The sequence below is a fragment of the Pholis gunnellus genome, assembly GCF_910591455.1.
Source record: "Pholis gunnellus genome assembly, chromosome: 7".
Lineage (NCBI taxonomy): Eukaryota > Metazoa > Chordata > Actinopteri > Perciformes > Pholidae > Pholis > Pholis gunnellus.
Genome location: NC_136533.1, coordinates 13,895,335 through 13,908,444, shown reverse-complemented (window position 1 = coordinate 13,908,444; position 13,110 = coordinate 13,895,335). Strand labels below are relative to the sequence as shown.

The 13,110-nt window shown below is 42.2% G+C and overlaps 1 protein-coding gene across 1 annotated transcript in view; it reads right to left on the bottom strand.

Annotated features, from left to right (window-relative positions):
- Positions 1 to 11,824, bottom strand: part of sema3d (sema domain, immunoglobulin domain (Ig), short basic domain, secreted, (semaphorin) 3D) — a 29,955-nt gene extending 18,131 nt beyond the window's left edge. The window contains exons 1-3 of the mRNA XM_079162658.1: positions 11,719 to 11,824; positions 4,496 to 4,753; positions 801 to 961 (exon numbers count right to left, since the gene is read on the bottom strand). Coding sequence (XP_079018784.1) covers positions 801 to 961; positions 4,496 to 4,703 — 369 coding nt within the window. The 5' untranslated portion in view covers positions 4,704 to 4,753; positions 11,719 to 11,824. The remainder of the gene's footprint in view (positions 1 to 800; positions 962 to 4,495; positions 4,754 to 11,718) is intronic.
- Between the last annotated feature and the right edge of the window lie 1,286 nt (positions 11,825 to 13,110).

The following is a 13,110-nucleotide window of genomic DNA, read 5'->3' as shown; positions in this document are numbered from 1 at the left end:
TCCCTGGCATCAGTATCAATAACCAGAAAAGCAACAAAAAGGCAACACTTTGAGAGAGTTAAAACAACCAGATAAAAATCAAATATACACACTGTCGTCCCACTTGTGGATGAATTTCAGCTGCATAAACACACACTCACAGCTACAAACTTTAACATATGGCATTCGTCCAAATGCATTTATGTGTTTGTGTAAGTGTGAGCGTGCATACTCTTGTGTATGTCTGCGTACTTGTGTGTGTGCGTGTCCCCTCCACCATGATGACCCTGACCTCGCCAGACAGACAGTTTCAGACTGCTGTTGACTGAGAGGTGAGCTCTTCTCTAAAACAATACACGGCTGAGTTCATTTCAACTTAGCAACACCGTAATGGAAAAGAAATACCTTACATCACCTCAATTAATGGCAAGACAGATATAAGTGTCATGAGCTGAAGCACGGGCTGTCTCTATAATAATGGGCTGCTCGCAGCAAATAAGAAAGGTCGTTAGGATGTCTCAAGTGACTCCAAGTATGAGTTTGGATGTCTGCAGGGTGGGTCACTTACTGTGTATGGAGGAGAAACTCCATCTCCTGTTCAAACTTGAATTTCTAACAGCACAATCCTCCTGTCAGAGGGTGTGAGGATTCTTAAATCTTACTTGGAGTCACTTCAATGTCTATCTAAACAACCTCTCAAGTATAGCAAATGGCCTGAACAGCTACAAACTCAAAAGTCGCTGTTTATTTACTGCACTAAATTCTCTTCCACTGTGTATATAATGTGCACATTCTTCAGTGCTCTTCGCAGCATAGTGGACCTTTCTTGGGGCTCTGGCCAGGTTGTCAGGGTCAAGCAGGTAGATGTGATCCCTGGCTCCCAACAGAAGACGACCCCTCTCCTCGTCCAGCAGCAGCGAGTGGGAGTGCAGGCCATCAGAGGGTCCCATAAACAGAGACACACTGCCGGCTTGCAGCAGTTCTGGTCCAGAGAGAGAGAGACAGACAGACATAGATACAAACAAAGGAATTAATACATCCACACAGTACAGTGTATTCATGGCGCTTACAATTTAAAATGCACCATCTAGCATTGAATTACAGTATGTTGGGGAAAAAAATGTCAGCAGGATTACGCTGTCAAGCTTAACTTATTCTCTTCAGTTCACACAGTACACACCACAATCCTAAAGACAAGCACTGGGTTTCCTCTTCTAGTAAAAAAACAAACATGTCTTGGCTTGACCTGAAACTTGCCTAATCCTCAGTGGTTCAACACTTTAGCTACACATGCTGATAGAGAAGAGATACAGTACCAGAACACTACTTTAGTGGATGCATTATCAGATATCTTCCTCAGGGTATTTTCATAGCTACCGCATTAACCATGAAGACACCTCTCCGTTTAAAAGCAGCTCTTTTGAAGGAGGTGGCAGGTTTACTTTTTCTAAAAACTACCTGTCTCCATACCGACACTTTCCTGACTAGACTTCATTTGCAGATGACTGAATATTTTCCTAAACATGAGCTGTGGCTGCACCATACGCCTGTCACGGGTAACGTGAGATTAGAATGTGATAAGAGCAGGTGGAATACCTGTTCCTCACCCATTAGATGATGGTATAGTTTGCTGTTGGCTTTTACATGATTCATAGTGGTAGCATTTTTTAAAAACTGTATGTAAAGAGTCAATATATACCATCAACAGGCTGTGCATTGTGTTAGTGTCGGTTGGACTCCGAGCTACCATTTCTGGGAGCTGAGCACTGACAAACTTTCTCAGCTCAGCACTGTGTCCTTGATCTCCTTGATCTGAAGAAATCTCCTCTATCGCCAGGCTCTTTTCAGTGTCCCAGTACAGCAACATGCTTTGAATAAACACTGGCTCAATGTGGGGGAGTCCTGTGGGACTGAAAGGATTGACATTGTGATTACCCTCTTGGTGTGAAGGATTGGAGAGGTTACCAACCCTCAATATTTGAACTTATAGGACCCCTCCACACCACGCAATCCTGCTTAAAACCTCCTCCTATACACAAGCTCACACACGCAGCACCCCCACATGCTCATATCTCCCACCCCTACACACACTCCAACCCCCAGCAGGCTGAACCTCACAGAGAGATTAGGCCTGCTAGCCCTTGGCTAACGATAATCTGCTCCGTAAACACGTAGCGCTGAGTCTACAGAAACAGCCTGATTAGCTGTTGCCGCTTACCAATAGTGCTCCGCACCATTTTTCCAGAGAAGAGAACTCCTCATCACCCTTAACAACTCCTGATTAGCTCCTCTGCTGGAGCCCCGAGGCACTCTCATCCACACATTTATTTAAGTAAGACATCCACCTGTTGGCTCACTGCCAAAGGTTTAACTCTCTGCTGATTAGCTATAACTTTAAGCTCTAGGATACTATATAAATTAAATATATTCACTAGAAGTACCTACACTGATCACTGGACTCTGAATGTAAGCTAGCTGAGATGAGGCTGCTGCTTTCAGGTTGCACGATCACAGTCTCAGTCTGCCATTATTAATATGGAGTGTAGGATGTGCTGTCCATGGTTTCAGAAGAGATAGAGTAATGTCACAGCCAGTAATGTTAATAAGAACTCATAAATAAAGAAACCAACAAACAGCCAGATTTATCACTGAAATGTGTTTTGATTTGCTGTTACTAAACACATCTATTCACTAAATTGAGGTTAGGTATTGAGAAACTGTTTACAAGAAAAAACATGTCCAATAAAGCGTCTTTCTACTTTATGACTATATGACTAATAAACCGTAGCTTTTGAGTAATACAGGCCTGTAAGGCATGTGGTGTAGCTTTGTCTTTTTGCTCACATGTAAACATAAAAACAAAAGGCATAACAACCATCTGAATGTGCAGCATATTCCAAATATTTATGCCAGATGATTTCACTTCTCGTTTGGCAGAAGGCCACAATGTCTGTGTTGTGACTCTGGACCAAACTTGAACTTGAGATGTGTTTTTCAGACGGGAGTTCATAAGTTTGGAGTAGAAGGCAAGTTGTTTTTGGAGGTGTTCACTCAATCACAGATGATTTCACTTTGATCTTTTCACCCATCACTCAGGTCAGCGGCGCTTTCACAGGCGGGCGATGCGATGTTTGAAAAGAGTGATCACCGCTGGGTGTTGTTGCTTCTTGAAGAGTGTGCACTGATGAGATGATGACAATAAGTGTGTATGATCTGTGCAACAGGGTTGGAAGTGACGAAGTGTTTGTTGTTAATCTAAGCTACAAAGCGAACCACCAGTCGGATGGCCTCTTGAATGAGCAGTGAAGTTCGGTCAACTGTGCTCATCGTCTAAGCCAAGAGACACACCCTGACAGAGTATCAAAACAGTTGTCACACATATATATATACAGTATATATGGCCCCATTAAACTGCAATCATATATGAAATGATGAACTGCTTTATTTTATCAAAAGGTTGATTTGGAACAAACAAAATGAGACAAACTGTAGCGCTAAATACTCGCCTAACTGCTGAGTAAACACTGTCCCTGAGCAATCATTATTCCTCCAGCTACTTACATATATTTTTGTTGGACACTCAGGACATATCTATTTCCAGCCATGGTTTTTGGAAGTCTTTGACCAGAAGAGAGCTTTTGGAGGTTGAAGTCAGAGTGAGTTTACTTTTAGGTCGCAGTGGGAATTCAATTTTATGGAGCAAGACTGAAGTTCATCTGTGTGGTTTCTTGTATAGCAATGAGGGGGATGGAGACTTTGAAGTTAAGTTTGCCCTGGAGTTTAGAATGGGTTTTAAGGGGAGCTATAATTCAGTTTTCCCCCGGTGGCACAAAGTAAACAGTTGACGCAAAACTATACACATGGACGCAGTGCACATTGCCGGGGCCGGCTAATATACACACGACAGTTTCACTATTGACCGAGAGCATCAACGTGAAATGTATGGACTGCAACAACATCGTATTTTAGTCACTGCAGGCTTGTGTATTAGGGAAATATCAATAAGAGGATTCATAGATTGTGTTCATGTTTCACAAAAAGTCACCAGGGAACATTCTTGAGCCCATCAAACGTGACAAACAGGGAATTATGAAGTGGGCTAATGGATCAGTAAGTGAATCTTAAATCTCTCGCTCTGCTTTACAGTGTTGTTTCAAAGACCATTTACTTTAACAGCATAACTGAGTTATGCTGTCAAGAATCTCTCTTTTCACTTGTCTCTCTTGGCTGTGTGGACAGAGCCACAAGAGATATACTGCAGCGGAGACGAAACGTTAAAGGAAGAGACAAAGACATTGCTAGACATGGTCTTTGAAGATGCACACTGAATGGCTGAAACGCTTACAGAAGGAAAATGTTAAATACAAAGTGCACTGATGACGAAGGTTGTTGGCAAGAGATAAAATATCTATAATGGCCTAAAACTACTTAAACTTTATTTTTCAATACTGAACATTTCAAAATGTAAACATGTAACAACAATAAAATAAAAAGTCAAATCAACAGTATTTCTTACCTCTTTGGCTGAGTTTGACCCTGGGGACAGTTTGTTTGATGCTTGCTCCAAAAGGGAGGGTGGCCAACAACATCAATCCCACTAATGGGACCCCTGGATGGGATAGTACCTTAATCCTCTTCCCTTTGCTGCCATAATTACTGCCAGGCATGCACTGCAGAGCCCCAACTTCATCCAGGCTCTGATTACCAGAGTCCCCTTTCTTCATGGTGTGTGGAGTGCTCTAGTTCCGCTTTCACTCTGTCCTTTTCTGCAAACCTGGAGGGAGACGGGAGCAAAGAGTCAAGCTAGGGAGGAGCAATCATAGGTGTGTGTGCGTGTGTGTGTGTGTGTGTGCATGAGTGTGTGTCTCATCTAACTTTGCGCAGGATATGTACACAGGTTTCTGTTGTGACTATTCAGTCATTTCACCATGGAGCCCTACAGGCATGTCCCCTCTCTTTACCCGTCCTACATCAGCTGTTGCTTGTCACTGGCTTCCCTTTTGTGTTGCCTTTAAATCTGTTTGCCCAAAACAAAGGTCCCGCTAACAAAACATTCTACTATCTTTCACTCGGCCATGCCTCTTTCAGTCTCTCTCTCCCCTCTATCTTCTTTTGACTTGGATAACTCATTTAATTCTTTAGCTAAATGATACTTGTCATTAGTTTTAGCATTGGTTTATGACCCTGTCAGCTCCTCCTTTATGCTCTGTAAAAAAAATGGACCAAGTCCTGTCTGGGACTTCACAGTGCATTAAAGAGCTGTGTAGCACACACATTATTTCACACTCAATGGAAAGAGACACATATGAGTGAACAGTCATGGGAACCCTCGCTCTTTTTTCTGGCACTAATAAGCGAGGAGAACAAGAGCGATGTGTGCTAATTGAACGCGGGACCAAGTGAAATCATTGTGGCAAAAACTGGACATCTTGGGGTACTTTTTAAAATGTTTAAATATGGAAATGTGGCAACGCTTCTATCGCAGTCACTTGAACTGACAAACATCCAACTGGGATTGAAACGTTGTCCATTTAAACACATTTGTGGTTTGGTTACTCTTTTCATCGATGCTGATTTTGCAATAGTCTTGCACGTACATGCGATATGCATATAACGACGCTCTTTCAAACATGCACACGTGATCATCAAAATACAAAGGCTGTTTTGAAGGGCATGCAACAAATGAGTCTGCAGAGAGAACGTTGTTTTCTTTGGTAACACCTTTTATCAACAAACAAGTAAGAAATAAATCAGGAAGATGCAATTAACTGAAGATTAACAGCAGAGCAGTTAACAGGTTGTGCCAGAAACTAGGAACTATCGCAAAGAACCGTAACCAATTATTTATAGGTATCTATGAATCTTCGTAATTACTTTTTTAATTAATTGTTCCTGATTTACTGTTAACCAGGTGCAATTTAACACATGAACACACATACTGATGTGTGTTACTGACCTCAAGAAACGTGCTTTATTGTTCCCCACTGGAATGCATCGTTACCTCATGATAACCTCGCCCTTAATCAGACTTGTTCCGTATTTAGTGCATCACCCTATCCAAGTACCAAATGAATATAAACAGTGTTTTTAAAACTGCATTCCTGCACATTCCACAGCCATCTAGCAACTAATTAACCAAGTAATCAATGAAGAAATTAATGAATGCATCAAAAGAATGCCTCCCCCCCTTCTGACCTTATTGCAACATCTCCTTCATTACTTTCCTTCTTTCCCCATCTCAGAAAACACACATTGAACTGTCTAGTGGCAACATAAACAATGTCTGCCTAAATGAATAGTTCTGATGTGGCAAACACACTCACATATCTCAAATTCTGAAACCAAGCATGTTGCTTCCGGTTGGAAGAACTGGACGTATGGACAAGAGAAGATCACCGTTTGGGCCAAACATTGTCTATGCAGTGCCTAAGAAAATACGTATATAAGTTAACACTCTGGGAACATGCATTCATTCACACCTACACGCACAGATTTGCATGGCATGCTGGCAGACAGATACAAGCTGTAAAAGTACAAGTCATTTCACTTCATTTATTTTCCCAGTCCAGTTTTGGCATCTGGTGTTTGAAACTTGAGTTCATTACGTAGAATCAGGGCAAAGTGGCACCCATCCAAGCCCCCCCATAGCTTTAAACCGGAGAGGATTAGACCCTGATAAACAGACTGATGTTTACTTAAGATGACAAATTGAGGCACCTTCACACCTTCGGGGTTAGAAATACAGATATAGAGCGGCGCGTGATGGATGGGCAATCTGCAAAGAGAGTGAGAAAGTGGGCCGGTTCAAACGCAGTCTCTGCACACTTTGGGAGCGACAGCGATAGTGCTGGTGGTGGGGCTCATCCTTCCTGCAGTATCTTCAGGGGAGCAGTGACACGATTTCACCCATGTGGGTAGTGTTCGAGTAATGTATCTCTCTTTACCGCTTGAGTGCCTACATCTATCAGCAGTACAGGCCTGTGCAGCGCTCCTCTAGAAGAATAGGCCCCAAACAAAAGAGAAAGGTCATGTATTAGAAGAGGAGCATTAAAAACTCTCCATCCAATAACAGGGGATTGTCACACAATATAGCAAGGAAGTGAAAAGGGTGAATAATAGAGATGCAAAGAGAGAGCGGGAGGTGTGAAAGAAAAAACACAGACAGCTTGTGCCATGTGGGTTAAGCTAACACCTCTGTTTCCTGGCGGCTAGAGTCCCTGTTGTCTTTGGCAGCATGGCCGGCACACGGTGCAGGGGGTGATGGGAAACAATCCTGATGGCGATGGTGACAGATTCAAAAGCTATATCAACCAATATGGGGCTGCTGGCTTCTGATCTCCAAACATACAGCATCTTATAGATGTCTCCTCCTCAAATATACTTTTTTTTTGGTTTGGGACAGTGAATACGTACCATAAGACAACCATTCACCAGCAGACATTGATTAACAAGTGATCTCAAATCTATTTTTAAGATGCTATGTAAGAAATGTTAAGTAGCTGAACTTTTAAGAAGAACAATATTCCCAGCATAAGTCGTCAGCAGACATGGAGCAGATGGGGAAGAAGTGCTTTGGCCGTGGGCATTCTCACAGAGAGACCACCCCTAATGAGGCATTTAGCAACACCCTGGTGCCCTGTAGAGAACACTACTATCAAACCCCTCCATCTCCACAGGACAGAGTGCATTAGCACAGCTATTTGTCTTTATTCCCCGACCACAGGCACTGACCTGGCAGAACAACATAGGTAATTGTTTCTAGCTCTCAAGACATTGCTTGTTTTTCTTGGCAACAGTCAATCATCTTTTTTTCAACCTTGCATTCAAGCAAGCATGTAACTCTCTTGTGAGTCTGTGTGAGTTCATGTCTCAAAGGGAAAATACAGGACAGACACCAGGCCGCACTGTTTGTGTTTGTATTCAACACAAACTATGAAGCATATAAGGAGCATTAACATTTTTCTGTGGGCTATAACTCCAGTTATAGTCGGCAGTAAAGAAGGAAACACAAAACTACTCAAATACAGACGAGCACCACTCCTTCTCTAAATGTCTTGGCACTGTAACATGCGGTATATTTTATTTCCATAACGAGACTTCGAGAAACAAAGCACTGTCAGCTCTGTCTCCAAAGTCAGCTAATAAAAAACAGTTATATTGATCTGAAGGGTTGGTGTCTTCGAAGTTTAAACTATTTTGACATATCAAATTTAACACATCACACACAGGGTGCAGCTCTCATAGTGTTTAACTGTATGCTGAGAATTAACTGCCAAAGTGCAAGTAAATATGAAACATGTGATACTTCAGCGACGTAAGATTATTATGGATTGACATCAAAAACCTCAACCTACATACTATTACACTAAAGCTTTTGGGGAACTTACTAACTCATTTGTTCTGTATTTTGTTTACTCAGGTCATAAAGTAAACATCAAGGCAGCAAAATGTGATTCGTTTTAGATTAAACCAAAAACATTACCCCACCTTATCTGAGTGAAACACCGTATCTATCAGCACAGCACGTGTATCTCCTGGGAAATTACATATCCCTCATAAAATTGAATGCAAAATAAATTGCCAAAATATCCCCTTCTACAGAAAACGTTATCATCCAAGCATACAGACTGAGATGGGCTTTGAAGTTGAAAATGCAGCAGTAAATTGGCCCTAAATAGTGAATGAATGCATAGCACAAAACATGTTAGGTACGGATATGTCTCCATGGACGAGAACATTTGATCCTGTGCCATTAGGAAAGTCTGTATTTCCTGCAGCCGTTTACCTGCTAATAAATCCCATAAATCAGAAAAGTCTGATTACAGATTGCCCCCTCTCACACAACTAAACGACTCTGACATTTAACTCCACTGCCCTAGTAAAAGAGTTTACGTGAGAATTTCTCAGAGTGAATTATTCAGGCTCTGTCCCGCACACATTCACAACACTACGTTAAAAATAACAGACATCTCATGACAACCACACTTTTCTCTATGCATGAAATCAGTGAATGGTAATGCCCGGACGAGACAACATTCCAGTGGAATTCCTTCCGTTGTGGCGGTGAAGAGTATGTCTGTGGAGAACAACCTGTGGAGATGGATAAAATTCCAACCCTGAGGTCCCGTCTGTCCACATTGTGTCCCTCCCTAAGCTGTTATCTGAAATAAAAAACGGGTCAATACTCTGGGTAACTGCTGATATGGTAACCAAATACACCAAAGAAACAGAATAGTGTTTGTGCCGCCTTTGTTAAAGACTTGCTTTATGTTTAATGTTGCAGTTTAATCCACCAATCTGCCGATGGAAGACGGAGCCCACAGGTTCGAGACAGTGCAAGGTCAGGTCTGCTATCACACCAGGGTGAAAGGAAAGTTGGGAGCGCAAGGGCGGGAAGTGATACCGTGATATCTGTGGTTTACTCTTTTCAATAGAGGGGGCGGAAATGGAAAAACATAAAATGGAAACAGTTGAGAGGCTATTCAAAACTGATAAAGCAACCATGTAACTGAGACAACAGCATTTAGATAAACATGCCGATAGGTTTGTTGATAAGGGACAACACAACGTGTAACTCTACACATGCTGAACAAGCCATGACCCCGACGTGCAACTCTGAATGTGGATGAGTGTCTGCATGTATGAACATATGTGTGCGTGTAAGCCTATACCATCCTGAGGTAGCCAGATGGGAGCAACAGGGCATGAAAACAGTGACTGACAGTTGTAAGTGCTCTTACTTGTCTCCTGATGGCCCGAGGATACAAGGGTTCACCCATGTACGCCATGCAACAACTCCTCTCAAGAGCATTAATGTCTTCTACAAATGCGGGAAGTAACCAAGTAAGTAATTGTTCTTTCTCAGTCCTGGGAAGGCTTTTGTAATGCCGTTATCCCCACACCAGCTCCAGTATAGTTCAGTAGAAACAGAGGCCACAGAGCTGCAGGGCAGGCAAACCCAGCCAGGCTGTCTGTCTGCAAGTCATTGGCACCTAGCCGTTGTAGACTCTCTAACATCGCCACTGCAGTAAAGGTGCCTTAACTGCTTTGACCGCGTTCGCTGAAGGATTCTGGAAACATGACCGTATAAGGCTAGGCTAGTGTGCAGCATTACAAGTATGTTTTAATAAAGCCTTCCACCCAAAACCTGTTGAGTTTTGAGAAATAACTCTTTCCGTTTTCCATTTTCATCGCTGTCCAGGAAAAGGCCTCGCCGTGAACGGCAGGACATTGTCACAGAGCACAGGAATGGTGATGTAGGCCATTCAAAACACAGCCGAATAACGTTGCTGTGATTTTAAGGGTAATGTTGGATCAAACCATACAAGCAATACAGAACAGGAGTGAATTAAAGCAAACAGGAGGCTCAGGGTGAGCACAGCGTGGGTTTAAAGTGATACAATGAACAAAGGAACCCGCATACACCACCAAAACCCTTCAACCAGACTCACATCATAACTTATTATGAAATGCAATCCCGACCATATCAGAGCTCGCACAGAAATGAGATGGAATACCGTTTCAAAGTATGCTGTCACTTTTCAAAAGTGCCTTTAAAGTTTTCAAAGATCACTTGCATAAATGTCCAGGTTGTGATTTCAGCAGCAGTTCTCAGCCTGCCCCATCTGCAGTTGCTGCTGTGTATACAGCAGACTGCACTTCAGTGACGTAACGATTGGACAATGTTTCAAGGAGAAAATCGGGCAAGATTTTCTGAGTTGTCTTTATGTGGCCCGAAGCAGAAATAATTTATTTTCCTCAGGCATGCTGATCGAAAGCCCTGAAACTCTGCCAGAGAAATCAATATCTACACAACTTCCATCTCTCTGCCTCCCTTTCAATAGTTTATTTGCCTCACTCACAACACCCCCCAAACCCAAAGCGCCTTGTAGGGAGTTAGATAAACCTTTAAAAGTGCAGTAAGTGGAGAGTGGGTCTTTGAGAACTTAGATATACAGGTAGGGGAAAGATCAAATAACTAACCGCGAAAGCCACATGACTCTTTTTCATTCCTATATGCTGCACAGTAAACCACAGAAATACACACATGGCAGTGAGCTGAGCTCCACAAGTAAAGCAACTATATGTCCACTGATTAATGCACTGTTAATCACTCAGTGGACTACTGATGCATATTTTGGATTGTCAAAAAACACTTGGCTGTTTAAGTCACATTCAATTGCACATTTCAGGAACACATTGGTGCTGCCTGATGAATAGCATGCATTACACATAGTGGTGATTTTAACAATACAAGTAATTTAAAAGGATTCTTTTTTCTTTACAGATTGATACAACTTCTTCATAGGATTATAAAATGATCTAAACATTCCTTGCATAATCTAAGAAGTAATTTGTCCCCATGCATTAAACAAAGCTGTTCAGAGATTCTTAAAAGTCGACAGACAAAATAAAATCAGACAGACAGATACAATCCTGGGTTTGAAGAGTTGAATGTAGGACGTTTGGTAAGCTGTTCTGCAGAACTTAAAGTTGGAAAATATTAAATATCAAAATATAATAGATAGCCACAACAACGTTAAAGCAAGATGTTTACATTTAGAGCTAAACATGTCTACAACGGGATACAAATCCACAGAAAGATAGCCTATTGTGTTAAAAAACAGTCATCTGGACAACATAACAAACTTGCAAGTTAATTACTACAATGCAACAGATGGGAAAGACGATAGCTGAGTAAGTAAACAGTATCTCAGAGTTCTACGGCTCTCATCTTACCTGCGCAGTCAGATCCGTGTCTCACATGCAACACATGCCCACGCTGTGGACAGCAGCGTCACTCTCCTTAATTGCCTGACGCACAGTGAAAAGTAACCAAAAGTATACACACTTGCGCAACTTCGTCCCGACCAAAATAAAAGTGGATGAATAAACTGATACTCCCCCCCCCAAAATATTTCCACTCCCCTTAATTGTAGTCAAACGCACGCTAGCGCTCTTGAACTCTTGCACTCTGTGTGTGTGTTGGATGGCTGGTTACTCTGTGGCAGTTCGCCCCGGGAGAGACAGACGCGGTAAACTCCCAATTATGCTGCTGCTGCTGCAGAAGGGGAGGGGCCGTCAGCATCTGCGCCGCTGCCCGGAGGACTGATCTCAATTTTTAGAAACGAAATCAAAAGTAGTATTACATGGATATTCCAGAAGATATGCATATCAGCTATTACAGTACAATAGAGTATAGAAAAGCATTTTTTAAAGTGTTCTTACGACAATCTATCAAGTTGGCAGATTCTGGTCCAGCCTTTTTCCACAGTCTATTGAAAGACTTTATACTGGAGGGATTTTCACAAACTGACAGCCCAAAAGTTGCACTAATGCCGTATAACTGATCCAAAAAGCATCATAAAGCCATTAATTACAGGTTATAGCTCTTTATAATGGTTAGCTTAAGATACAATGAGCTGATTGATTAAAGTGGGAGTATAATGATATACACATATTAGAATGTAGTAGGGTGGAGAGACAAAGGGCCTTGCATGACTCATTTTCCAGTTGTGACTCAAATGAATGTGATCATGAAAATGTGTGTCATGCTAAGATAATCTGATCATGGTGAAGTTTGAATATGTCAGCATATATGTCCAGTCAAAGCCGATGTTGATTATGCTTCTGAACCTGGTTTTTGTTCCTCTGGGTTTCCCTCGGGTGCTGGTGAGAGGAAAGAGCAGCTGTATTTGGGCTTTTAGGCAGCAGATCCTGCTGGGTGGGATGCCTTTGGTCACGTGTCTTTTAGACTAGAGCGTGCGGTCCCAAACCCCTGGTTGATTTTCAAGTAAACATTGATTTCTTTGGCGCTCTCATAGATGTACACACAGACATGAGTCAGTCCAAATCCACACAACTTTTCTTTTTCTCCCTCAGCAGACGTTGTGGAAGGGTCAGAGGCAAGTACACACAGAGGTCACATTCATTTAAGATGAGAGCTGTAATGTTGGATTCAGAAAAGAGAGTTTTAGTGACTCATGAAGAGAGATGGGATAAGCTTGTTGTTGCACTTTGGTGGTAATTAACCTATTGCTGCTCCAGCTCTGGGTGTGTCTTCAGCAGATGTGACTGTGTCCCAGTTACCTAAGAGGATTAGGTTAAAGGTTAACAGGTGAAAACAGTTGT